This window comes from Anabrus simplex, chromosome X (assembly GCF_040414725.1).
Source record: "Anabrus simplex isolate iqAnaSimp1 chromosome X, ASM4041472v1, whole genome shotgun sequence".
Taxonomy (NCBI): domain Eukaryota; kingdom Metazoa; phylum Arthropoda; class Insecta; order Orthoptera; family Tettigoniidae; genus Anabrus; species Anabrus simplex.
Window position 1 is genome coordinate 154,370,418 of NC_090279.1, and position 25,183 is coordinate 154,395,600.

The following is a 25,183-nucleotide window of genomic DNA, read 5'->3' on the forward strand; positions in this document are numbered from 1 at the left end:
CAGTAGCCGACTGGAAATCGAAGCTGCAAAATTTTATTTCTGGCTGTGAACCTAAAGACATTTTCAATGCCGACGAAACAGGATTGTTTTCTCGAGCCTTGCCTTCAAAGTCACTTTTGGGAAATCAGCAAGCCCAAGGTGTTATAAAAACTTGGACTTGCACAAGCTTCCGGTAACTTTGAGGAGCAATGGGAACGCCTGGATAACCAGTGCTCTAATGGAAGAATGGCTGAACAAATTTAACTGTAGGATGAAGAAGGAAAATTGCAAAGTTATTCTTTTTCTTGACAATGCCACTTGTGACCCACACGTGTTGCTTTCCAATGTCAAACACAACCAGTGTTGTTCAACCTTTGGACCAAGGAGTGATTTACTCCTTTAAATCTCACTACAGTCGTTTATTGATGCAGTCGCTGATCAAGAATGTTGATACAAATGACAACACCTACTCCCTTGCACGCTCAGTTTCCATACTGGATGCTGTCAACTGGATCAGTTTGGCTGTCAAGCAGATCAAACCTCAAACAGTCGTAAAGTGTTTTGCAAAAGCGGGATTTGCAGAAAATGGTGACGTCGGTACACCTGAGGAAGTGCCTGAAAATGCTGCACTGATATCTACGCTATGCCAACAATAGAATTTTGCATGTAATGTAGACTAAGATTGGATTAACTAGTCACATCCATGTATACTCAAGAACATAATAATAATAATAATAATAATAATAATAATAATAATAATAATAATAATGACAGGGTGCTAGTTTTCTAAGGCCATATCAAAGTAGTATTCTGGTTTTTGTCACCTACCTCCTCCTTTCCTCTTATCCAGCGCCTGCCAGGTCGGGGCATTTTTGGTACTTCCCCACCTTCCTCTCACTTCCGAGGCAAATTTTGAAGTTTCCATATCATATATAAGCTATTATTACGGTGGGTTCACCACTCCCAGAGGCATTTTATACCTACAGCCAGGTGTAACTTTAGGCCATTCGTCGATTTCATTAAAAAATAATGAAATAATAATGTCCTCAAATTTGGTCCCTGCGGAACTCTGAAATGAGGGTGGACTTATGAGGTAGGTGGCTTTTATAATTTATGACTTGAATTCTGCTTTTGAGATAAAGACACCAGTAGTTTGTAGAAGAATTACAAGTTGATAACTTCATTATCAAAACATCGCAATCCACTTGTATAGGTAACATCTACTTGCCCTTTCTTGTCAAGGTCAGTGGATACAAATTGTGTAAAACTTAATCAGATTGTTAACCATAGACCTAGTTGGCATAAAGCCATGCTGATTTGAGGAGATATCAGACCTGACATGCTGAAAAATATGACAGTATATGGTAGCATCCTTGGCCACACACTTAGACATAACACATTCCTCACGACTATGCTGGAAGGAAAAGTTCTGGGTAAGAAGGGAAGAGGAAGGCCGAGGAAGAAGTATCTGTATTCCGTGATGGACAGGCTGAATTTGAAAAAAAAAAAAAAAAAAAAAATGTTGACCTGAAACGCTCAGCAGAGGAGAGACAAATGTGGTTGCAGCGACAAGGCCTTCCCTTTAGGATATGAATAAATGAATAGTAGCATGCAAGTGAATCTGGTTTTCAAACCTCCCTTATTTTGAGCTTTAAAATCTGGTAACACTACTTCTAGTGTCCCACTTTAGAAGGTTGTTTGTCTAAGGATGTGTTTGATGACTATTGAGTATAAATTATAACTTTCTTTTGTAATTTGTACAGGGCAGCAGGAGGTAAACAGCCTAGTGCGTAAGCTCCGGAAAACTTTCCCATACCGCAAGATGACCACTCAGTCCAAGCAAGGTGTGCAGAATGGCCATGCCGAGGAGGAGTCGGACGACGACGACGACGAGCCCAAGGGTAAATCTAAACGTCAACGTCTGGCGCAAGTGGCACTACCCTCGATCGATCTCGACGAGTTCCCTGTCGTAGCTGAAGACAATGGAGACGACGACGACGATCTTGCACTAGATGATGAAGATGAGGATGAGGAGCTTGCTGCAGGTGGTGCAGCTTTGGCCACCAGGCAGCCAATGTGGGTCCTGCCCCTCTACTCCTTGCTGCCAGGACATGAGCAGGCCAAGGTTGGTGGAATCATTATGTTAATAGTACTTTTATTGCAGCCAAATAGCCATAAAAGGAGAGGTAGAATACACTAACATTGTTCACCTGTACCTTGTTTTGCATAGTCTTTAATTGATTTTCTTCTTTTGCTGCAGAGTTCTAAGTGGTAGCATTGACACTTATGTCCACATAGTTGTTTTCGACTTCTTTATTTTCATCTTGTACACCTTCCCCAAGATTCTGTCCATACCATTCAGCAGTTTCTCCAGATCTTCTGCAATCTCAGATAAAATATCACCAAAAAATCTCAGGGTTTTGATTTGCTCTCCTTGGATTGTGGTTCCTTTTCCAAAATCCTCTTTGATTTCCTTTACCATCTGTTGTATATAAACATTGAGAAGAAGGGGGGAGACAAACTTTAACATTGCTTTACTGCATTCTGGATTGCTGCAACATCTTTGGGTGGAGGAGTTCCTTTAGTTGGGTGTTGGTCTCCCGAATGGAAGAAATACCACCAAAACCCAGCAGGCAGCAGGCGAGTTGGCCATGCGGTTCGGGTCTCGCAGCTATGAGCTTGCATTTGGGATATCTTGGGTTCAAATCCCAAATGTCAGCAGCCCTGGAGATAGTTTTCCGTGGTTTCCCGTTTTCACACCACTCAATTTCTGGGGCTGTACATAATTAAGACCATGGCCGCTTTCTTCCCAATCCTAGCCCTTTCCAATTCTTGCGTCTCCGGAAACCTTCAGTGTTAATACAACGTTAAACCATTAGTAAAAAAAAAAAAAAAAAAAAAAAAAAATGTTCTTTAGGTTAGGAGTAGCCTTATTGAAACCTGGGATTTAGGTATAAAATTCCTTTGGGTGCGGCGAACCCATCATAATAATAGCCTATATTAAGTGTCAGAGTGGATCAGAACAAAGATCTAAGAAGTATCCCAGAAGTGACTTGCATCTCGTAGAGAGATGTGAGAAGTGGATGGAGGCCAATGATCCATAGTTCGACCCAGGAGCTCTCTTGAGTAAGCATGAAAGAGAAAGAAGTAGTTAGATGTTGGAAAACAATATGGCTTTGTAAGAACTGTCACTTAAAGCAAAATATACTACATGAAAGTTTAAAGATGAGTTTTTGTATTGCAATAATTTTGACTTTAAAATAAGTCTTCTGTGTTGACAGGTGTTCCAGCCTCCTCCTGTGGGGTGTCGGCTTTGTGTCGTGGCGACCAATGTGGCTGAAACATCCCTCACCATACCAGGTGTAAGATACGTGGTGGATTGCGGGCGGTCGAAGGTTCGGAAGTACGACCGTGTGACGGGTGTGTCGGCATTTCATGTGGATTGGACGAGCAAGGCATCGGCCAACCAGCGAGCAGGACGAGCTGGCCGTACTGGGCCTGGTCACTGCTACAGGTAACAATGATCCTCAGTGGTGGTGGTGATAATTACTATTTTAAGAGGAGGTACAGCTAGGCAACCATGCTCTATATAACACTAATAAGTGAGAAAAAATTGAAGGTATGCGACACTTCTAAATTTCAAGGTATCGGCCAAAGATAGACAAGCGCCAGGAAGGGCGTGAAAATGAAAGACTCTCTAGCCCTCGGAAACCTAATAATGTCGGGGTCAGAAAAGAACAAGAGTTGATCAAGGGAGGTTGGATAGGATAAATGAAAGTGAGGAGGCTGGAACAAGTAAGTGGAAGCAATGCCAGGACTCAGCTTAGGGTCCTGTGGTCACCAACCCATGCTCCTAAGTTGAGAGCCCTTGGGGCCCCTTTTAGTCACCTCAGTTTGCTTGAGAATAACTGCATACTACTCTTAATGTGATGGTGAATATGATTTTGGAAGGTCATCAGGATCCTTGAAACTGAAATGACTACTACTATCCACTAAATTTATTAAACAACTATTCACAATTTTTGTGTGACAAGTTCACTTATATTTGAGTTTTCTGTTGGACATGGTTTTTACTTGCAATCATAATCGAAGGCACAGAGCTGATGCATGTCGATTGTTTGTTCTACAGCATGGCTTCTCACAGCACTGTTTTGTTTCAGAACAGTTTACTTCAGAACTAACAAACCGCACTGAACTCATGATGTTCTCACTCCTAGCTGATATCCTCATCAGACCCGATGCTTATGTTTGAGGATAAATACAATGATACCACTTTCTGTAGATTTAGATTTATTGAACCTCACAGGTTTCCACCCAATACATGGTTCAAATTTGGTATAGCCTAAATGACATACAATAAAAAACCATCCAAATAAAATAAACTGACAATAAAGGGCAATCATTCCCCATATGCACTGCCATATGGCCATGATCAACCCTTATTAGTTGGCATGCAATGGGCATAAACGATAAAAAAAACAGGGTAAATAAACAAAACAAAATAATAATAATAATAATAATGAAGGAAATGGAAACACAATTCTCCTTGGACATGCCATGAGGTCCTTCGGATACTCCAGAAACGTGACCCCCAAGATGCAGGTCACCACAGTAGTCATCTTCCGTTCCCAATGGCATGTCCAATGTCAACGATGTAATTGTCCCTCCTGTCTCGTCGCGCAAACCTTTGCACATTTCATTCCTCACTTGACCCACTCTGTCTAGCTGAGTCAAGGCTTACATCACCAACCGCTTATGTTGCAGTTTAATCCTTACACTACTACACTCTGTTACAGTCCTCAAGTTCCAGTACTACCATCTATGGAAGTAGTAGGATCTTTTTTGTTACTGGAGTTCACAGGTGCAGTAATTTTTTCGCATTTATGGTCCTCAGCCTGTGCTATTTCTCATTTACTGTCCGTTTATATGGTCAAAATAATAATTATCCTCTTCCTCCTTTCCCCTTATCCAGCTCCTGCTGGGTCGTAGCATTTATGGCACTTCTCCACCTTCCTCTCTCCTTCCACCATTCCTTTTCCATCAGTTTGTCCGAGTCGAGGTTTCGTCGTCGTGCACTCCTCTTTATGGAATCGATCCACCTTGTTCTAGGCCTCCCTCTTGCCCTCCTTCCCTCCAACATCATCTCAATCATGTTTTGGTATTCTTTCCTCCTCCATCCTCTTTACATGTCCAAACCATCTTAATTTATTTCTATTGATTACAGTGGAACCTCGATTATCCGTTCCCGGAAAATACGTTTTCCCGGAATATGCGTTCAAATTACGTGGTCCCGCGAGCATCATAATTAAATCACGTTGTAAAAGTCCCGCATTATCCGTTCCTCGAAGAAACGATTTCCCGGATCAACCGTCCAGAAATCCCAGTCCCATCAACGCTAAATCCTCGATCAATCGTTTTTTAATAAACTGTATCTCACGAAAGGACGGCTATGGCATATTTATGGATCTTGGCGTTAACGCCCCGTCACTGCGATAATTAAAGCAAGTACTGTACCGGTACTGGAAAACCGATCGGCGGTGAACTTGCATAAGGGACCATCTTAGCATCGCATTCGGGTGGTATTGTTTAGAGAATCTCGGAAAATCATAAAGCAGAGAGTGGCTACAACAATTGCAAGGAGACACGGTGCATTTCGACAGCTCTGCTTGAAGACGGAACGAGTTTCGTCAAATGTTCGCAATTATAAAACGTCCATATTATGTCCAGGGTTAGATGTTTATATTTTTACATTTTTTCGATCGTACTGCCGAAGAGGTTTTCGGCACTTTGCTCAGGGCACTGCAGAGTAACTGGGCTTTCAGGCAGGAATCGAAACTGTTCCTTCTTAACACAAATTCAGTATTTTTTATATTATCGTACATGATTATGTTAGCGAGACCAAAACAGATGTTGCAACTTACATTAAAAAAAAAAGAAAGCCATGGGAGGTCTTGGGATTGCTTATTACTGTTTAGGCCCTAATGTAAAACTGGGAATTTTACGTTTCGTGTTAAAATACCAAAAACCGCAGTCGTTTTATTTGCGCACGTTACATTTTAAATGGTTGGTATTATTTCAAACTCGTACTGAATGTGCAGCGAGCGCGCTTTCCAGATGACTTCAAGGTCACGAATAACCGTAATTTCTGAAGTTTTGATATTTCTTTTATCTTTCCAATTTGATTGGATTTGTGACGCGCAGAATTGAATATAATGCATTCAAGAACTTTTAAAAATCGATACTAACATTCAAAACCATGTTTTCGAGTTCAACATAACCTTTAAAAGTCGATGTAGGCCTAATTTGCGCGGTACGAGATTTCCAGAAACTGACTACGAACAGTATACCAAAGACCAAATTACAATGAAAGATTAAGAAATGAACGGATTTCGCCATCATTTTGGGCGCTTTTGTATCTAATGTGCTTTATTTTATTAGATGAGAGAATTAAAAACTACTTGTGGTCGATTATCGTTTGGCTTGGCGTTATTAGATTTTTTGAAGAGTTTGGCTAGCCTAATCAAAGTTGCTGAACTGAAAGAAGTTTACACAGGAAACTGACGAAGATTCCCCTGTAAAATTGAATATAAAGTATCGAGATTTTGAACTCGTGTATCGGTAATAAATGCGGTTTCGCGGTTTAACATTCCCCCCTCTCATCCAGAGGGCCCGGGTTCGATTACGACCAGGTCAGACAATTTTACCTGGATATAAGTCTGGTTCCAGGTCCACTCAGCCTACATGATTACCTTTAATTGTGGAGCTATCTCATGGTGAGTGGTGACCCCGATCTACAGAGCCAGGAATATCGGCCGAGAGGATTCGTCGCACTGACCATGCGCACCTCGTAATCTGCAGGCCTTTGGGCTGAGGAGCGGTCGCTTGGCAGGCAAAGTCCCATTGGGGCTGTAGTTTAGTTTGGTTTAGGAGTTTTGTAAGATTATAGTTATACATTTTTCATTTTTGTGATGTTTAGCCAAATTGTTGATGGTTTTCATTAATTCCCGGATTTTTCGTTTTCCCGTGTTGTACGTTTTATTTTCATGGTCCCTCGAAAAAACGGAGAATCGAGGTTTCACTGTAACTCATTTAGTCTTTCCATTCCAACCTCCTTTCTCACATCTAAGTTTCTTAATCTGTCTTTCCTATCGTACTTCTTAGGTATTTAATTTCGGTGGCTTGAATTCTTCTCTCCTCCCTCCTTGTCAATGTGCACCTCAACGCTGACCATTCAGCCAAGGAGTCGGACTTATAGAGAGATAGGAATAAGAAAAATGCATAATATGATGAGCACAATGGGAGATAAGTGTGGGAAAAGGAGCAACATAAAGAGAAGACGAGGACAAACATTAAAGGACAAGGACAGTCCCATTTCTTCTCAGCCCCCGACAAGCTTGTTTCTACTTCCCAGCTTCATCGGGAGGATGGGTATCAACACTCATTGAGTGCCATAGTGACAGATCTTCAGGCTTGATGTGGGAAGTGTAGGATAAAAATAAAGCAAGGTAAATACAGGAAAAGAAAAGAGACATAAGGCAAAAATCTATCCATCCATTATCTAAAGGCTAAGCCTTGTCACTGTAGCTACACCCCATGGTCTTCAGCAGTCCTTTTCATCGTGACATAGGAAGCAAAACCCAGCTGAGTGATTATGTTCCTAAGGTATTAGAGACGCGGTCTTCCTCTCGGCTTCTTCCCTAGGACCTTTCCTTCGTAGACATTCTGGAGAAAAGTGTCATGTCATAGGATGTGTCCAAGAAATTTAGCTTTCCTCTGCTCTATTGAATAAATTGAGGTCCGTTTCTCATTAATGCCATTCAAAATTTGGATATTAGTCTTCTTTTCTGTCCAACTCGTCCCTGTCAGTCTTCTTCAAAACTACGTTTCCACAGCTTATAGTCTTGATTGTGCTTGTTTTCCCAAAGTTCAGGTCTCACAACCGTAAGTTAGCACACTCCAAACAAAGGTTTTAACAAATTGCTTCGTGGTTTCAATTCCTGTTTGCTTATTTAACAATAGATTTTTCCTGCTTTGAAACACTTGTTTTGCTATAGCAATTCTTCTTTTGACTTCTGTCAGGCACTGATTATCATTGGTAATAACACTACCCAGATAACAAAATTCTTTAATCTGATCTATTTTTGCACAGCCTAATTTAATGTTTGTTTTCAATTCAGTCTTCTTCTTTTGAACGACAATCATTTTTGTTTTCTTTGTGTTTATTTTTATCCTGAACTTCTCTAACGTGTTTTTAGTATACTGAGCATCTTAGTCATTTTGTGCTCTGAATCAGCTATCAATGCAATATCATCTGCAAAGCAAATACTATGAATTTGTTTACCATTAAAATTTATCCCTTTGGTTTTTCTTTTACTGTTCTAAGAGCGAATTCTGTGAAGATATTAAACCAAAAAGGCAATAAGATACAGCCTTGCCACACTCCTCTTCTTATTCTTGCTTCTCTTGTCATTCCAGTAATGTTCATTTCTGTGCTTTGGGCTTTATACAGGTTAAAAAGCAAACACCTGTCCTTCCAATCAAGACCCAACGTTCTCAGAGTTTGAAATAATAACTTCCAGGTAACCTTGTCGAATGCTTTCTCTAATACCAATATAAATGGTCCGTTATTGGACATTATAAATTTTCCAGCTAACTCATTCTTGGTTGCCAGCGTTTCGCCCTCGTGTGCTAGGGTGGGCTCATCAGTTGGTACCTAGCACACCTACCAATACGCTGGCTAGTGCATATCGTGGAGGCCACTGCATAGGCTAACTGGAGCCACCGGCAGTGCCAATGCACTAAGAGACTTCGTCTCATTATCAAAAATTGATGCCTGCTTGGCCATCAGATGACATAGATATTGATTCCCATAGGGAATCTGAAATATTTGTCCTGAATGAGTAAATTTATAAAATAGAGCAAACGCCTGAAAAGCCAACATTTAATTTTTGATCTGATTTTTGATATGCTCTATTGGTGGAAAAGTATCTAATTCCCTCCATGGGAATTTAGAATTACCATTTGGAATTGCTAGGCGGGCATTAATTCCATTGTGGAGTTTTATCTCCCGTATGCAGTTATCAGACTGTGCCACATAAGAGGCTTCTGATAAGTTCACCTGCATACACCCCAGCATCAGTGGGTAGGGTCTGACACATCCCACTCTGACGAGTCTAGTGTCAGACCTAAGACGAAATGCTGGTTAATAGAGCAAACGCCTGAAAAGCCAACATTTAATTTTTGATCTGATTTACTCATTCAGGACAAATATTTCAGATTCCCTATGGGAATCAATATCTATGCTTTCTCTAAATCGATGAAAGCTACATAAGGCAAAAATAACATTACTTATTATAGTTTTTGCTCTCGGAGTTGCACTCTTTATACAGGCTGCGGAAGATTCTTGAGTTTACTCTTGCAGATCAATGTGGGCACCTTCTCCATTGTTAATCAGCTTCCATCTTCCTCTAAGCAGCTTCTTTATTGCGAACCTCAACAGCTTGCCAATCCCCTGCACTTTGTCTTATTGCCTCATTATTATTGTTAATATAGTCCTCATATCTGCCTGCTGTCATTTCTTGATGGATACAGTACTTTTGCATCCATCTCTTGGCACAGGCCAGAGTAAAGTGTAGCTTCCACCGAAGTCCCAGTTAACATCCATGGCTGTGACAATATGGAAGTTGCTGGGGTGTGGGTAGTGCTGAGTAATGACATTCAGAGCATGACTAGTGCATCTGAGTGTTATGAAAGGTGCTGCTCATAGGGTCAGTCATGCTGCAATAGTACTTTCTGACGCAGTGAGGAAAGCAATGGCAAACTACCTCACTCCTCATCTTGCCTCGTACACCTCATTTTGGTGTTGCCATTGGTTTTTTGGGTTTCCTCATAACCGCATAACCTTTGGTGGTGCTATTTGAGGATCCAACCAGCCTCTGGGCTGATGACCTAACAGACAGACGGTCCTCATATCTAGAGGCTTGAAAATATTGCAATCGCAAGGAAAATTTTGCACTTTTTCCCTTATGTTTCCTTACAATGGCCAGTTCCATTAGTGTAAATTAGATATTACACCAGTAAGCTGTATTTTTTTTTTAGTGAAATGCAAGCAATTTTAAATTACTATTTATAATTATTATAAGATAACAATGATTAATTATATCACATTTCTATTATATATTTTTTTGTTGATAGTAAATAATAGCTTAAGAATTTGTTTCATTCTTTACCTGCAACATGACTGAGAACTTCATGCTGAAGTGAGCAGATTCACTGCAAACTACACGTGCTTAACACTGATCTTTACTTTGGTCTGATACCCAGCACAAAGCGATCGTTCCCTAGCGGGACAAAGGCAGGTACCAATACAAAAGCACACCCTGTTTGTTATTTGAATATTCATTCATTTGACATTATACTGGAAATCAGTGAAGAGAGAAGCTGTTGAAACTTGTGGAATGTTATCCTTTAGTTCAAATCTGTAGCCCGCCCGGTGGCCTTGATTGTTAAGGCGTTGAAGCCTATATAGTCTGACGCCATGTTTAGCTGGTTTGAGTTTTGTTAGCCGGTTTGAGTCCTGTCGGTCGAAAAAAATTTCACCATTACCATGTTGGCTGACAGGGTAGGGAATGTGCTGGTATATACAATTTCTAATCACTAGATTGCGTGCCAGAAGCCTGGATTAAATTCCAAACTTCTCTGAAGTGTTCACATGGAGCGAGGGCATATGTCGCTGTTGACGGTTATTCATTCATCGAATGGAGATGTAAAGCTTTGAGCAGACCCCGTGGTGTTATCTGACGGGAGTTGGCTATGTGCCGGCACCAGGTTTCACCCTCTCTCTACCTCATTATCATCATCATCATCATCCCACATCCATATGCGCAGGTTGCCTATGAGCATCAAATATAAATACCTGCACCAGGCGAGCCAAACATTTTCTTGGACACTCCCGGCTGCACTAAAAGGCCATATGGTAGATAGATTCAAATATGAAAAAAAAAATCTAAAAAGAAATAATTAAAAAATGCAGGCATTTCAGTTTCAAATCTCAGTTTTTTTTGCAATGTTATTGTTTATACATTGCCTCACAAAAAATGCTATAATTTCACATCTTTACTCACATAAAATTAAAAAATTAAAATCCATTAAAAGTTTAAAAGTTTGTTCGGATTGATGATAACTACTCTCTTCCTTAGGTTATACTCCTCTGCTGTTTTCAACGATCAGTTTGACGACTTCTCCCCGCCGGAAATCCAGGTCAAGCCCGTGGACGACTTGGTGTTACAGATGAAGGCCATGGGGATACACAAAGTTGTTAACTTTCCGTTTCCCTCCCCCCCTGGCTTGCTACAGCTTCAGGCTGCTGAGAGGAGGCTGGTCTTGATCGGAGCGCTGGAACCACCTTCGGGACGTGATACAGGTAAATGGCATGGCAGGTCTACGGTTTTTAAATTTGTGCAGTCCTATGCCTAGGGACAGATGCAAAAATACTGCAGCCTCCAAGAAATGGCAACAGAGGTATAAAAACCAAGTATTAGTTTAATATTCAAATTACAGACAGGAAGATGGTTATAAATTAGATTTTCTTTTTTTTCTTTTCCTTCTGCTGCCGCTGCTTTTTACGGCCTCATTCAACTACTTCAGTCAATCATTTTCTGGTCATCTTCTTCGATAAGTTTTCTTTCCAAATTGCCCAATAGCTTTTCGTTCATTCTGATCTTTTCTGTTTCCGTTCAATGGCTGTACAGTCCTGAATCGGGATGCCAGTCAGACAAAATAAAAAATAAAAAACGTGAGGATTGAGACACTCATCTCGCCGACACAGCAGGTTGAAAATCCCTGTGTGGTAAAACACCGTGTCCTGCTGTGTGAAGAAGTAGTCCGTAACCGCCTGCTGCACATCCTCATCCGATAGGAAGCGTCGACCCTACAAGGCCATTTTGAGGGGACCGAAGGTGTGATAATTGCATGGAGAGAGATCAGGGCTATAGGGTGGGTGCTCGAGTGTCTCCCACTTGAGTTGTTGTTGTTGTTGTCCGTATTGGATGAGGCTGGCCTGCCAGATCGCCCGGCGTCTTGTGTTGAAACGCGACCTGCACGGAACTTGCTGCACCATTATACGATGGTGATTTTTGACAGGCATGCTGCCTTGTATACAGCCTTCATTCTCCAGTGGATGTCCACCGGTGTTTGTCCTTCGGCAGCCAAGAACAGAATAACAGCACGTTGGTCCTGTTTGGACACATTTGGTAATAATGTTGCCACAGTTCACGTGGCCGCATTTAAAGCACGCACCTTGGCACAACGTGACTGCCACACTAATCCCTTCGCCTACGTGTGTGTGTGTGTGTGCTTACATACCCGCATCAGAGTCGCGCTACCTTGCATGTCCACTGCAGCAACGCCCTCAATTTGTGATCATGTCTTATTATTATTTATCTTAATTTTTTAGCCAACATAGGACTACTTTAGTCAGGTTTATGGAGGTTTTTCTTCTTTTTGTCAGCCCAGTACTGTTTCATCCTTTCTGAACGTACAGTAATTTTCTTTCTGCTTCTGGAATCACTCTTCCTATTCTCTGCTTGTTGATTTTTGTCCATAGTCTAGTATGTTTTTCTTTCAATATCTTGAGTTTATTTGTTTTGTATTTTAAATCTTCTTTTGTAATATGTAACTCTCTGGTGTCTTCTTTAAGTTCTGTGATCCATCTAATGTTATTCTTACTCTTGCTCTATCTTAATCTATCCTCTACAATGTGCCCCTCTGACACAACTATCGAACACTTTTCTTAAAGATCTGGACAAAATTATAAGAAGTTCTGTAAAAGAAATAATGATGCTGCTGCCAGATGGTACTCCAAATTTGATGCTGTATAGTTCCAGAACGGTCAGAGGGATGGGAATAATTTGCGTAGATTGGGAAGCCAGCAGTATACAGCATTACAATATTTGTAATCGCTTACTCCTTATTCAGGATGTTCATCTACCACACGTAAGGAAGTTACCTGAAGAACAAGATATGGCACTCCACAGACTTGACATAAAAAAAATAAAAAAAAGTCTTCCCCCAAGATTGACTGAAGAAAACTACGAGAAATTATGAGAAATCGATCCTTTCAGTCGTGGTGCCAGCTACCACATAAAGGAAGGGGAGTAGTGTTTTATTCGGACTGCCCGAAAACAAACTCCTGGATGACTCATAAATCACCTCTGTCCTCTTCTGAATACATAAACACAGTGAAGATGTCATGCAACCTCACGGCAGTCAGGTCGGTTCCCAGTAGGTCATTCAACACATGCCAAAATGGCTGCAACGAGACAGAAACCCTTGGACATGTGCTGGGATTCTGCCGGAGCACTGAGCTAATGCGCAAAAATCACCACCACCACATAAGAACGTTGATTGCTCAAGGCTTGAGACAGTGTGGATGGGAGGTGCACGAGGAGGTTCACTGCATCTCTACTGAGACTCTAATCGGAGGGCGGACATCATAGCCATCAACAGGAAGGACATTAAAGCATTAAAGCAGTGGTCTTAGATCCCACCATTCGCTTTGAAAGAAACCTAAATCAGACTCGGGACGTGGACCTAGAAAAGCAAGCTATCTATGTTCCGTGCTTGCCTTACCTGTCATCCAAGTACAAAATACCTATCGATCAGTGGATTGTCAAAAGGCCTGCTATTTGGAGCAAGAGGCACCCTCCCTAGTCAGACATCGGCCTTCCTAAAAGATTTGAAAGTTCCATTCTGTGAGTTAGAAAAAGTAGTATTACAGATACTGAGGGACACTCTGCAAATCATTCATTTCCAACTATACCTGAGAACGTGACTAACATTCCTCCCCCACTAACCCTTGAAAAAAGAAGATAACAGCATTAACAATTAGATTTTCATTTTTTGATATTTTTAAACCCCGTTGAAATTGAAACTGTATTCCGGATCCAAATGGTCACCCTCATTGGAGGACGGATGATTTATTTCTTTAATACATTTCTCTTTTCTACTGATTCTATTTTTCTGGTGACCATATTAGATGCCCTAGGAATTATATTCGTCTCTTTTTCATTGTGCTAGTCACAAGTTCTATTTCTTTATAAACTGTTTCATTCAAAGCTAGTCTACAGACTCTGTTTACTTGATAATTTTTATTTAAACAGGTTCTCACTCTTTTCCTTTCTAACTTCAGTACTCTATCTATTGCACCTGTGCTTGTTTTGAATAATGTTTCACATGTATAAGTAATTTGTGGCTTTGTGACTGTTTTGCAATGTTTCAATTTGGTTGCTATCGAGATATACCTTTTATTATGTGTATTCTTGGTAACATGCTGTGCTGTAACCAGTTTATCTGTTCTGTTTTGCCATGCTGGTTTCTCGTTCAGGTTATATGTGACTATTTCACCTAAATATGTAAATTTTTCTACAGTTTTTATTTCTTGGTTTCCCAGCTTAATTTTGTTTGCTAGCGGAAGTTGAGTTTGCATAATTTCTGTTTATTCAAATGAAATTTTCAAACCAATAGTCTGAGCTATTTGTTGTTTTGTTTCCTGAATATCATTGACCAGAAGAGCTTACGCCTTATATTATGTCATTTGTCTATTTTTGGTTTAAATATTATTATTTTTTTTTTCAGTTTCTTTAAATTTTATGTTTTGTTTTGCAAATCGTCCAGAGTTATTTCTTGTTCTACCATATCCCCTCTAATTTCCTTAATCCATCCTACTTGTTGCTTCAAATGCCAGAGTTTCTCTATAATTTTTCTTGGTGATCTGGTTTCTGGTGTCCGCATAATGTGGCTTAAAACAAGAGATCTTCCTCTTCCGTATGGTATCTGTGATAGGCTCCAGTTCTCTGTACGCCACTTCATTTGGCATTATCCACCATTGTCCATCTTATCGAAATTTTTTGTTTATGCACGTTCTAGCTCTTTACTTTTAGGATTTTGTCAATTCTGTTTATCTGAGTGACTTTAAAAAGTGTTTAACTTTGTATGTCACCTCTGGTTGAACTGCCGTCTAATAATGTTATAATTTTGTTTTGATTGATAGACATTTTTTATTGTAGGTAGACCATGTTAATTTTTGAGCTTTGCCGGGCTGAGTGGCTCAGACGGTTGAGGCGCTGGTCTTCTGACCCCAACTTGGCAGGTTCGATCCTGGCTCAGTCCGGTGGTATTTAAAGGTGCTCAAATACGTCAGCCTCGTGTCAGTAGATTTACTGGCACGTGAAAGAACTCCTGCGGGACTAAATTCCAGCACCTCGGCATCTCCGAAGACTATAAAAGTAGTTAGTGGGACGTAAAGCAAATAACATTATTTATTTTTGAGCTTTTATAATTTTATATATTCTTTCTGGCCATGCAGGTTTCATTATAATTTCTCCTAGGTTTTAAAATAGTTTCACTATTTTTACTTTCCTGTTATTTACTATTATGTGGTTTATTATTAGTGCATATTGATTATTGATTGAGACAACTAATGGAAAAGCATTGGGAGTACGGGAATGATATGGTGATGACATTCATTGATATTGAAAAGGCATATGACAGTGTCCCTAGGACGAAAGTTTGGGACAGTCTGGTGCAAAAAGGAATTGGACAGGGATTAATAAAAATGATCATGGCATTGTATAAGGAATGTTGTAGTTGCGTGCAAACACAAGTTGGCAGGACAAGTTGGTTCAAAATAACTAGTGGGCTGAGACAGGGAAGTGTTCTATCACCAATCCTGTTTACATTAGTCATGGATGACGTCATGAGAACAGCAAAAGCAGTATATGGAGGAAGAGAAATGAACATGATATTATTTGCAGATGATATTGTGATTTGGGGAGAAGACGACAGGAAGGTTCAAGAACAGTTGAATGTGGTGAATGGGAAGATTGAAGAATGTGGATTGAAAATAAGTGTAGAAAAGAGTAAAACTCTTGTTATGACTAGAGGGGAGAAAGAAGGGAAAGGTCAGATTAGACTTGCAGACAAGCACCTGGAAGTAGTGGAAACGTTTAAATACCTGGGGAGTGAATTAATGGAGAATGCTCAACTGGATGCTGAGATTAGTAAAAGGATTCAAGCTGGAAGTTGTTTCTATCATAGTGTAAGAAATATGTTATGGGACAAAGATGTGCCAATGGAAGCAAAGGATACTATGTACAAGATGTATTACGTACCCATAACAACTTACGGAGCAGAAACTTGGACAATGACAAAGAAGGATGAGAGTCGAATACAGGCGGCCGAAATGAAATTCTTGAAGAGTATGATACAGAAGAGTAGGAAAGACAAAATAAGGAATGAGAAAATCCGGGAAGAAATTGGAGTGGAAAAAATTAATGATAGAATAGAGAAGAGCCGACTAAGATGGTTTGGGCACATAAAGCGAATGAGCGACGAAAGAATGCCAAAAATGGTGATGGAAATGCAAATCCAAGGAAGGAGAGGCCGTGGACGACCACGATTGAGATGGAAGGATACCATCCAACGCAGCATTATAGAAAGAAACCTGGACTGGGACACAGTGTTGGAGGAGGAGTGGTAGAAAGACCGAAGAAAGTGGAGAGGAACCATATTTGCCCCTACCCGGCTACAGCTGGATAAAGGGAAATGATGATGATGATGATGCTACCATTATCTCAGTCTTTTCAAATAATGTTGAATGATGATTTTATTACTAGTATTTTTGCTTCTTTTACATTTCTTTGAGTTATTGTTATGTTGTTAATGATTTCAAGTCAGTGCAATGTAGATCATTTCTTTGTTCGTTTTGTCTTAATCTCTACTGTTATTTTGTTTGTAGTATTTTAAGTTTTAATCAGTTTTATGATGTGTAATAATTTGTATATCCTGTTCCTTATCTGTATGGTCACCGTTGAGGCCTTCAGTTCAAATGGTCTAGGGTTCTATTCCTAGTAGGTCAGGGATTTTGTGTGTGGTTAATTCTCCTGACTCAGGGACTGGGTATTTGTGTTTGTTCTGACGCATTCCCCTTAATACGCAGTAACACACTACAGAAACATGCACTAGGAAATGCAGAGGCCAAGTTACTTAAATTCTTACTTACGTAGGAAGTTTCTGATATATGTAAAATTTACGAACAGTCATTACGTATGAAGTAAGAAATAGAATAAAGTTTCTAAATTCTACTTTTAGAGTCATACATGTAGTAACTGGAGCATCAACTACGTTATAATTGGGCAAGTATCTTTAATCAAGAACTCAGTCTACCTTCAATTGTCAACATTAATGCCTGTGATTGCTTTTAATAATCTATTCTAAATCCCATAGCCCCCGCAGTACAGCGAACATCTTTTCCTTCTATAATCCGTTGTGTGCCTTCTCTAGATCTGTGAAACATAAACGTAACTGTCCATTCCTCTCATATCATTTTTCAGTTACCTGGCGCATATTGAAAATCTGATGCTGTCAGACCCTCTGTGGTCTGAAACCACACTGGTTTCCATCCAACCTCCTCTCAACAACTGATCGTACCCTCCCTTCCAAGACGCTAGTGAACACCTTTCCCGGTGTACTGATCGATGAGATACCTCGATAAGTTGTGGCGATCCTTCCTGTTCCCTTGTCCATAGGTGGGTGCAATTATTGTTTTGTCAAATCAGAAACATTCATGATAATCATATCACTCTATTAAGCCATTTTATCTCTGCCTTTCCTGCCTTCCCACAATATTTCACAATTTTAGGTCTAATTCAATCTATTACTGCTGCTTTATGGCAATGGAGTTTGGGTACCATCCTTTCCAATGTCAATGAATACATGCTTACAGAGGACTGGATATCTCGTATAACTCCGCTGGGTCGAGCCATGGCGTCGTTCCCTGTGGCACCACGTTTCGCCAAGATGTTGGCTCTCAGTCACCAGCACGGCTTGCTGCCGTACACCATCTGCATGGTGGCCGCTCTCACCGTACCCGAGGTCCTCATCGAGGGGGACGTGGCGTGGACACGCGCTCGCCGGGCCTGGGCTGGTACTGGGCAGTCTTTGCTTCTTGGTGAGTACACATGATAAATGTTTTGGTTATATGCTCTAATTGTAGATCAAAAATGTAGTTCTTATTTCACTACTAGACGGTTATTGTCTATAGGGCTCTAACCTGATAAACCGAAGCAGCAGTACAGAAAAAACTGACTGAATGGAACAATTCATTCAGTAACTAAGTAACTTTGAGCTGAAGATGAGTAAAACAATGAATTTAGAAATAATCATCGAAAGGAAGGGAAAAACTCAACCTTCTTTTGGAAGGAACCAAATTAAATTCAATTTTTCATTTCAAGTATCTCAGAAGCACAATCTTGAAAGACAGCACTGTTAAGCAGAAAATGCTTAATAGGACATAGAAAACGTAAAACTTTTTCAATCAGTCATAAAACTACCATAGAAATAAAAAACTACCATATACGACACCTACTCTGTACCAATTTTTACATATAGTTCAGAGGCATGTACTCCACTATAAACTACTTCTTTTTTTAAATACATATTTTCTTCTTAATTTAATTCTCTCATTTATCATGTATATCTTTCTTTTTTTTTTCTTTTCTTCTTTCTTTCCTTCTTTGTTATGCTCATTCAAAGAGCACGTTTGAACTTGTTCGTTGGCCTGATGGTTTTCACCTCCTTATGCTCCCAAAATCTCTTCATGAATGCACTGTATTGCATCTTGCGTTCTGTGGACCACTTCCTACCAGTTTTCTTTTTATTAATTTAATTATTGTAATACAATACACTGTAATATGTATTTCTGCACCTGGTTACATGGAATAGAAGGCCTGAACGCATTAATCTTGCCAGGTAAAATAAAACATTACTTTCTTACTGTAGCAGAATTCAGGCAAAAGGAATGAGATGCATTAGAAATATGAACCAAACTACTCAAAAGTACAAAATCAGGAATAAACTAAGTAGTAAGGTAGCTGGGATTGATGTCCTGATTACCAGGGTAATATTAAAGCATAGACATCAGTGATATGGGCACGTTATGAGAACGAACAGGGGAAGACCTGCCAGGAAGTACTTCAACCTTACTGCTGAGGGAAGAAGACCAAGGAGGTGGTGGTGGTGATTATTGTTTTAAGAGGAAGTACAGCTAGGGAACTATTTTCTATATAACACTATTCAGAGGGGGGGAAAATAAAGGGATCCGACACTTGAAGGTATCAGCAAAAGAAAGACAAGGGCCACAAAGGGCGTGAAAATGAAAGACTCTCTAGGCCTCGTGTGCTCTAATACCGTTGGAGTAGGAAAAGAACAAGAGTTGACCAAGGGAGGTCGTATAGGATAGATGAAAGTGAGCTGCCTGGCACAAATAAGTGGAAGCAATGCCAACACTCAGCTAAGGGCCCGGTGGTCGCCAACCCCTTCTCCCAAGTTTAGAGCCCTTGGGGCCCCTTTTAGTCACCTGTCATGACAGGTGTTATTCTAATATAAATGGTCCATTATTGGACATATCAGGTGTTATTCTACTGCCTCCACTCACAGGTGGAAGAAGACCAAGGAAAAGCTGTATAGAGACAGTAAAATTAGAGGAGAAGAGAGAGCTGTCACATGGGAAGATGTCGGAAGACAGGAGGAGATGGCGAGCACTTGTATGCCGCACGCAGGAAACTGGAGTTGAAATTTGATGACGAGTATTCTGTAAAAAAGAAGCGAAATCTGGGATGGAATTATCTTTACATCAGACCTACTTTTCTCTACCAGAGCAGACTGGCTGGAATAAGGATGTCTTATTCATATTGCACACAATAAACTTCATGACTGTTCCGTATTGACTTTTAATTCTTAAAGAATATTAGTTTATGGGTTCACCATTTCAGTACTTATCAGACTAATGCTCACAATTCAAAAGAGAAACGTAGTCATGCAAAATTTCTTTGGTACATGTTTTGATTTTTTTTAGTCATCCTCAGACAATTACAATTACAAAACATTGAAAGGGTATCTTAAAAGCTGTGAATGAAATAATAAAACGATGAGCAATCTGTGTACATGAAAAGTGGTTGTTTCCTGTGTAGGTGATCCCATGGTGCTGCTAAGAGCCGTAGGAGCAGCAGAGCATGCCAATGCGAAAGGGGAGCTCACGAGCTTCTGCCAGCAGCACGGTTTGCGTCACAAGGCCGTTGTGGAGGTTCGCAAGCTCCGACTGCAGCTGACCAGCGAGGTGAACCTGGCTGCTCCAGACATCGACCTAGTGGTTGATCCCAGCATGCCTCCACCCAGCGAGGCACAGGCGCGGCGCTTGCGCCAGATCCTGCTAGCGGGCCTTGCAGATCACGTTGCACGCAGAGTGGATCCCGAGGAGTTGAAGGAGGAGGAGGACAAAGTCAAGTGGAAACATGCCTATCGGTGGGTAATTTTGATGATGATGATGATGATAAGGAAGATTTTAGGTAACGGTTGGGTTGAAGGACACAGGAGCCAAACTCATATCAAAGTCACTCAGAGAAACAGAATCGTAAAAATGTTAAAAGTAGAGAGAACAGCTAGAAAATGAATAAATAAGAAATATCAGAAAGATGGACAATGGTGGATAGTGCCAAATGAAGCGGTGTACAGAGAACATCACAGATACTGTACGGAAGAAGAGTTCGGTCACATTACGAGGACACCAGAAACCTGATCACCAAGAAAAATTACAAAGAAACTGTGGAGTTTGAAGCAACATTAGGATGAATTAAACAAATTTAGAGAGGATATGGAAGAACTAGAAACAACTCTGGATGATTTGCAAAACAATACAGAAAGTTTAAAGAAACTGAAAAACATAAAAATAAGTATTAAACCAAAAATAGACAGATGTCATACAATAAAAAAGGGTATTTACAGGTGAGGAATGACAGAAAGGTTCAGAACGAATGAAAAGGTACTGGGCAATTCAGAAAGAAAACTTATTGAAGATGACCAGAAAATGGTTGACTGAAATGGTCCGATGAGGCCATAAAATAATAATAATAATAATAATAATAATAATAATAATAATAATAATAATAATAATAATAATAATAATAATAATAATAATAATAATAATAAGACTTATAGGTTATCTCTGTCGCTTATAAAATTCTCTCTGCCGGGCTGAGTGGCTTAGACTGTTGAGGCGCTGACCTTCTGACCCCAACTTGGCAGGTTCAATCCTAGCTCAGTCTGGAGGTATTTGAAGTTGCCTCGTGTTGGTAAAGTTACTGGCACGTTAAACAACTCCTGCGGGACTAAATTCTGGCACCTCGGTGTCTATGAAAGCCGTAAAAATACTAAGTGGGATGTAAAGCATAATAACATTATTAACCTTATTCAAAATTCTCTTCAAAGCCCTCCTGAACCAACTAGAAAAACAGATTGACCATTGACTCAACGAGTACCAAGCATGTTTCAGGAAAGCTTTGTTTGCTGAAAATGCATGGTACCTGTAGACTATATTAAGTATCCGCTGAAGAAACAACGCAACCGTCAGCTTCATAGACTTCAAGAAAGCGTACAGCTCTGTGGGCTGGCATACCTTGTTCGACATGCTAGAATAATTCCAATGTAAATGGTCTGTTATTGGAAATTATAAATTTTCCAGCTAACTTATTCTTGATTGCCAGTGTTTTGCCCCAGTGAACCAATTTGGACTCATCAGTTGGTAACTAGCACACTCAGAGAGATGCACGGCTAGTGCATATTGGCACTGACTGTGGCTCTAAGTAGCCTGCGCAGTGGCCCCCATTGCATGCACTAACCTTGCGTCTTGGTAGGTGTTTGCTAGTTACCAACTGATGAGCCCAAATTGCTACACTGGTGCAAAACGTGGGCAACCAAGAATGAGTTAGCTGGGAAATTTATAATTTCCATTAACGGACCATTTATATTAGAATTATGAATTTACTCATCCAGTACAAATATTTCAGGTTCCCTTCAGGAGATCTATATCATGCTAAAAGAACTCGCAGTGGACAGGAAGTCTGGAGAACTGATCTGTCTTACCCTCACAAACACTACATTTAAAGTGAATCTTTTGAAGTACATGCGTGCTTCAGACAAGGAAACGTTTATTTACTTTTATTATCAGAGCCGCCAAAGCTAAAACCTAGAACACCGGGTGAGTTGGCCGTGCGGTTAGGAGCGCGCAACTGTGAGCTTGCATCCGGGAGATAATGGGTTCGAGCCCCTCTGTCGGCAGCCCTGAAGATGGTTTTCCATGGTTTCCCATTTTCACACCAAGGCAAATGCTGGGGCTGTACCTTAAATAAGGCCACGGCTGCTTCCTTCCCACTCCTAGCCCTTTCCTATCCCATCGTCGCCATAAGACCTATCTGTTCGGTGCGACGTAAAACCAATAGCAAAAAGGAAAAAAAAATCCTAGAACTCTAAAAGTTTTTCCTTTTAACATAAACTCCGAAGAGGGGGGTTTGTTGAACCCACTACATAAAATTATTCAAGAAAAGAAAATTACAATTTTAATAAGGCCTTCACCATTTAGAAAAATAAGTTTTATAATTAAAAAAACCATGTTCCAAGTGTGCAATAAGTTCATCTATTTTGAAATAATGAAAACTTTGTCATGGGAGTAATATAGTCATATCTGAACCATTCTCCTTAACCCCATCTTCATCTTCACTTTCGCTAAGCTTCTTCATTCATTACTTAATTTTAAATCCTTTCAGTTGATGATCCACATAGCCTTTTAGTCATTTTCTCGGAAATGATTTTTTGAGGACAAACATATTAGAGTAAGAACATAATTGACTGTAAGACTGAAATACTGCATATAAACAGTGTAGATACTTAGAAAATATTGTCATTGTTGACCAAATCATGTTTACCAAAGGATAAAATTTTCCCTCGCTTGTTGTAAGTGTGTGAAACATAACAATGCTATAAAAATATATATCGGACTCAAGTGTACAATATGACTAAATTATAATAATACTATGGTTTTATACACTAGTCAAGGGACAATTACTGGAAAGGACGAGGGTCTGTGTGCATTTCTTTGGAAAATATCAATGATATATATAGTAATAAGTTCAACAAACTCCCCCTCTTCGGAGTCCTGGGATTAACTAAAGCATATCTACAAACATACAGTGCAGAAACTAATGTAATTAGCAAATAGTTGTGAGCGTTGAGCTACTATGGGTATATGCTGGTTACAAATTCCGCTGTGATGCATTTGACAGTTACCAGTTACAAAATGGTTTGTTACTTAAGGTCAAGTATTGATTAGGTTGACCTTAAAATAACAAAGTATTATGTGACTATCCTGTTGCTGTTCATCTGAATGTGTAGGTGTGTTGCAGGTGTGGAGACTTGGAGGAGCCAGTCCGTGTCCACGGTAGCAGCGTGTTGAGACGAGAGCTGCCTCAGTGGGTGGTGTACCAGGAGGTGTTTGAGACACAGAAGTTGTACATGAGGGGACTCACAGCCATCGAACCTGAGTGGCTCCCGGTGTACGCTCCAGCCCTGTGTAACCTGAGCTCTCCACTCCTCGAGCCTCCACCTCGGTACGATGCTGCTACCGATCAACTCCTTTGTCATGTCTCGGGATCTTTCGGTATGACTGTCCTACTTTCAATAAGTTGCTATTTTTCTTAGATTCATTGGTATTTAATTCTGTAATTCGTTCTACTGTGTATAACTTAACTCTTTATAACCTATTACAGTAAAACGTCGTTAAGACGTTTCTGCAGGGGACAAGGAAAAAAGAACATGTTAAGCAAGAAAACGTACTACTGAATACACAAATAAAAAGTATCCAACAGGGATATGGAAACAGCAGATACGATTTTTTCAGACATAAGGGGATTTTACGTCGTATATCCACAGGTACAGTGAAACGCTGAGAAGAGAGTATTAAAAGAGGTGAAAAAACATGAGAGAACAAATACGAAAACTTATTTCGCAGATGCTTATAAAATAATAGTGCACTGAAAGTGTTAAAAACACCAAACAACGATGAAAACATTTGAATGGGTCCCATCAAAGTATAATTGCAGATCACACTCTTTCTAAGATAAATGTTAGAGAAAGCCTGTTATTTCAGACCAGTGGGTTATTACACATTATTTTTCAGGTAAGTGAAATGGTGTATGGCTTTTAGTGCTGGGAGATCCCAGGGCGGGTTTGGCTTACCAGGTGCAGGTCTTTTTGATTTGACACTCGTGGGCGACCTGATTGTTGTGACGAGGATGAAATGATGAAGACAACACATACACCCAGCCCCTATGCCAGGGAAATTAACCAATGATGGTTAAAATTCCCGTCCCTGCCGGGAATTGAACCCGGGACCCCTGTGACCAAAGGCCAGCACACTAACCATTTAACCATTTTCCTGGTCCCACACTTACGGCCGGTTTGTGGTACACCACAGTTATCTGTGAGTTACCTAAAAGCGCTTGTAACTTTATCTGTGCTGTTAACTTTAACGAGTTTCCGGAAACTTAAATCCAGACTTATACGCCCTGGTAATAAACAGTACAGTTATCGTCATGTTTAGTACCTCTCGTCCTCCGATAGATGTCTCTACGCAAATGTTTTTAGGGTTATTTTGGTAATACCTAGTTACTTTTACTAGCAGAAGTTTTCTACAATGAAAAAAGAAGGTTGGCAAATACGTACACAGTCATGTCAGTCAGTCTGATTCCGCATGTAATAATCTCTCATAATATGAAAATACATTCGATCCAATGATGCAGAAATTAGGTATATATTACTTCCTCTTCTTTCTTATTGATAGTGTGCAGACATCGTCTTAAATTTCACCTTGAACATTGTTGTCAACCAGATCACTTTTCATTGATCCAGAACAGAACAAGCGTAAACGAAAATAATCACATAAATGAAAACGTGCCGCACACTTTGGAACTTATCATTACGACTCTGAAGTTCTGCACTGATGCTGCTATATCCATCTGTTCTCGCTGCAACTGTTGCCATTTTTTTTTTTTTTTTTTTTACACTGACCATGCAACATGCATTGAAAAAAATACTCTCGTAACTGCTGACGTGAAGTCCACTTGAGAACTTCAATCGAACGTAGCGAGCTAGCCCTGACTCAGGATGTGAAGTATGTTGAAACAGATAAGATGACAAACTACAGCTCCCTGCAAGACTTTTAATTAAAGAAGTCCAGATGTTTTATGTTTATTAGGAGTCTATGAGACCTCATGTCACCGGTTAAAGGATATAATAGCATTAAAAAAGCAATGAAAAA

General features: G+C 40.1%; 1 protein-coding gene and 1 pseudogene across 1 annotated transcript in view; both read left to right on the forward strand.

The window, feature by feature from the left end:
* LOC137503144 (tigger transposable element-derived protein 4-like) overlaps positions 1 to 6 on the forward strand; it is a 565-nt pseudogene extending 559 nt beyond the window's left edge.
* The window catches only part of kz (putative ATP-dependent RNA helicase kurz), an 89,647-nt gene that overhangs the window by 43,349 nt on the left and 21,115 nt on the right, over positions 1 to 25,183 (forward strand). The window contains exons 8-13 of the mRNA XM_067159310.2: positions 1,743 to 2,104; positions 3,261 to 3,493; positions 11,178 to 11,401; positions 17,762 to 17,986; positions 20,007 to 20,337; positions 23,271 to 23,524. Of these exons, the coding sequence (XP_067015411.2) occupies positions 1,743 to 2,104; positions 3,261 to 3,493; positions 11,178 to 11,401; positions 17,762 to 17,986; positions 20,007 to 20,337; positions 23,271 to 23,524 (1,629 nt within the window). The remainder of the gene's footprint in view (positions 1 to 1,742; positions 2,105 to 3,260; positions 3,494 to 11,177; positions 11,402 to 17,761; positions 17,987 to 20,006; positions 20,338 to 23,270; positions 23,525 to 25,183) is intronic.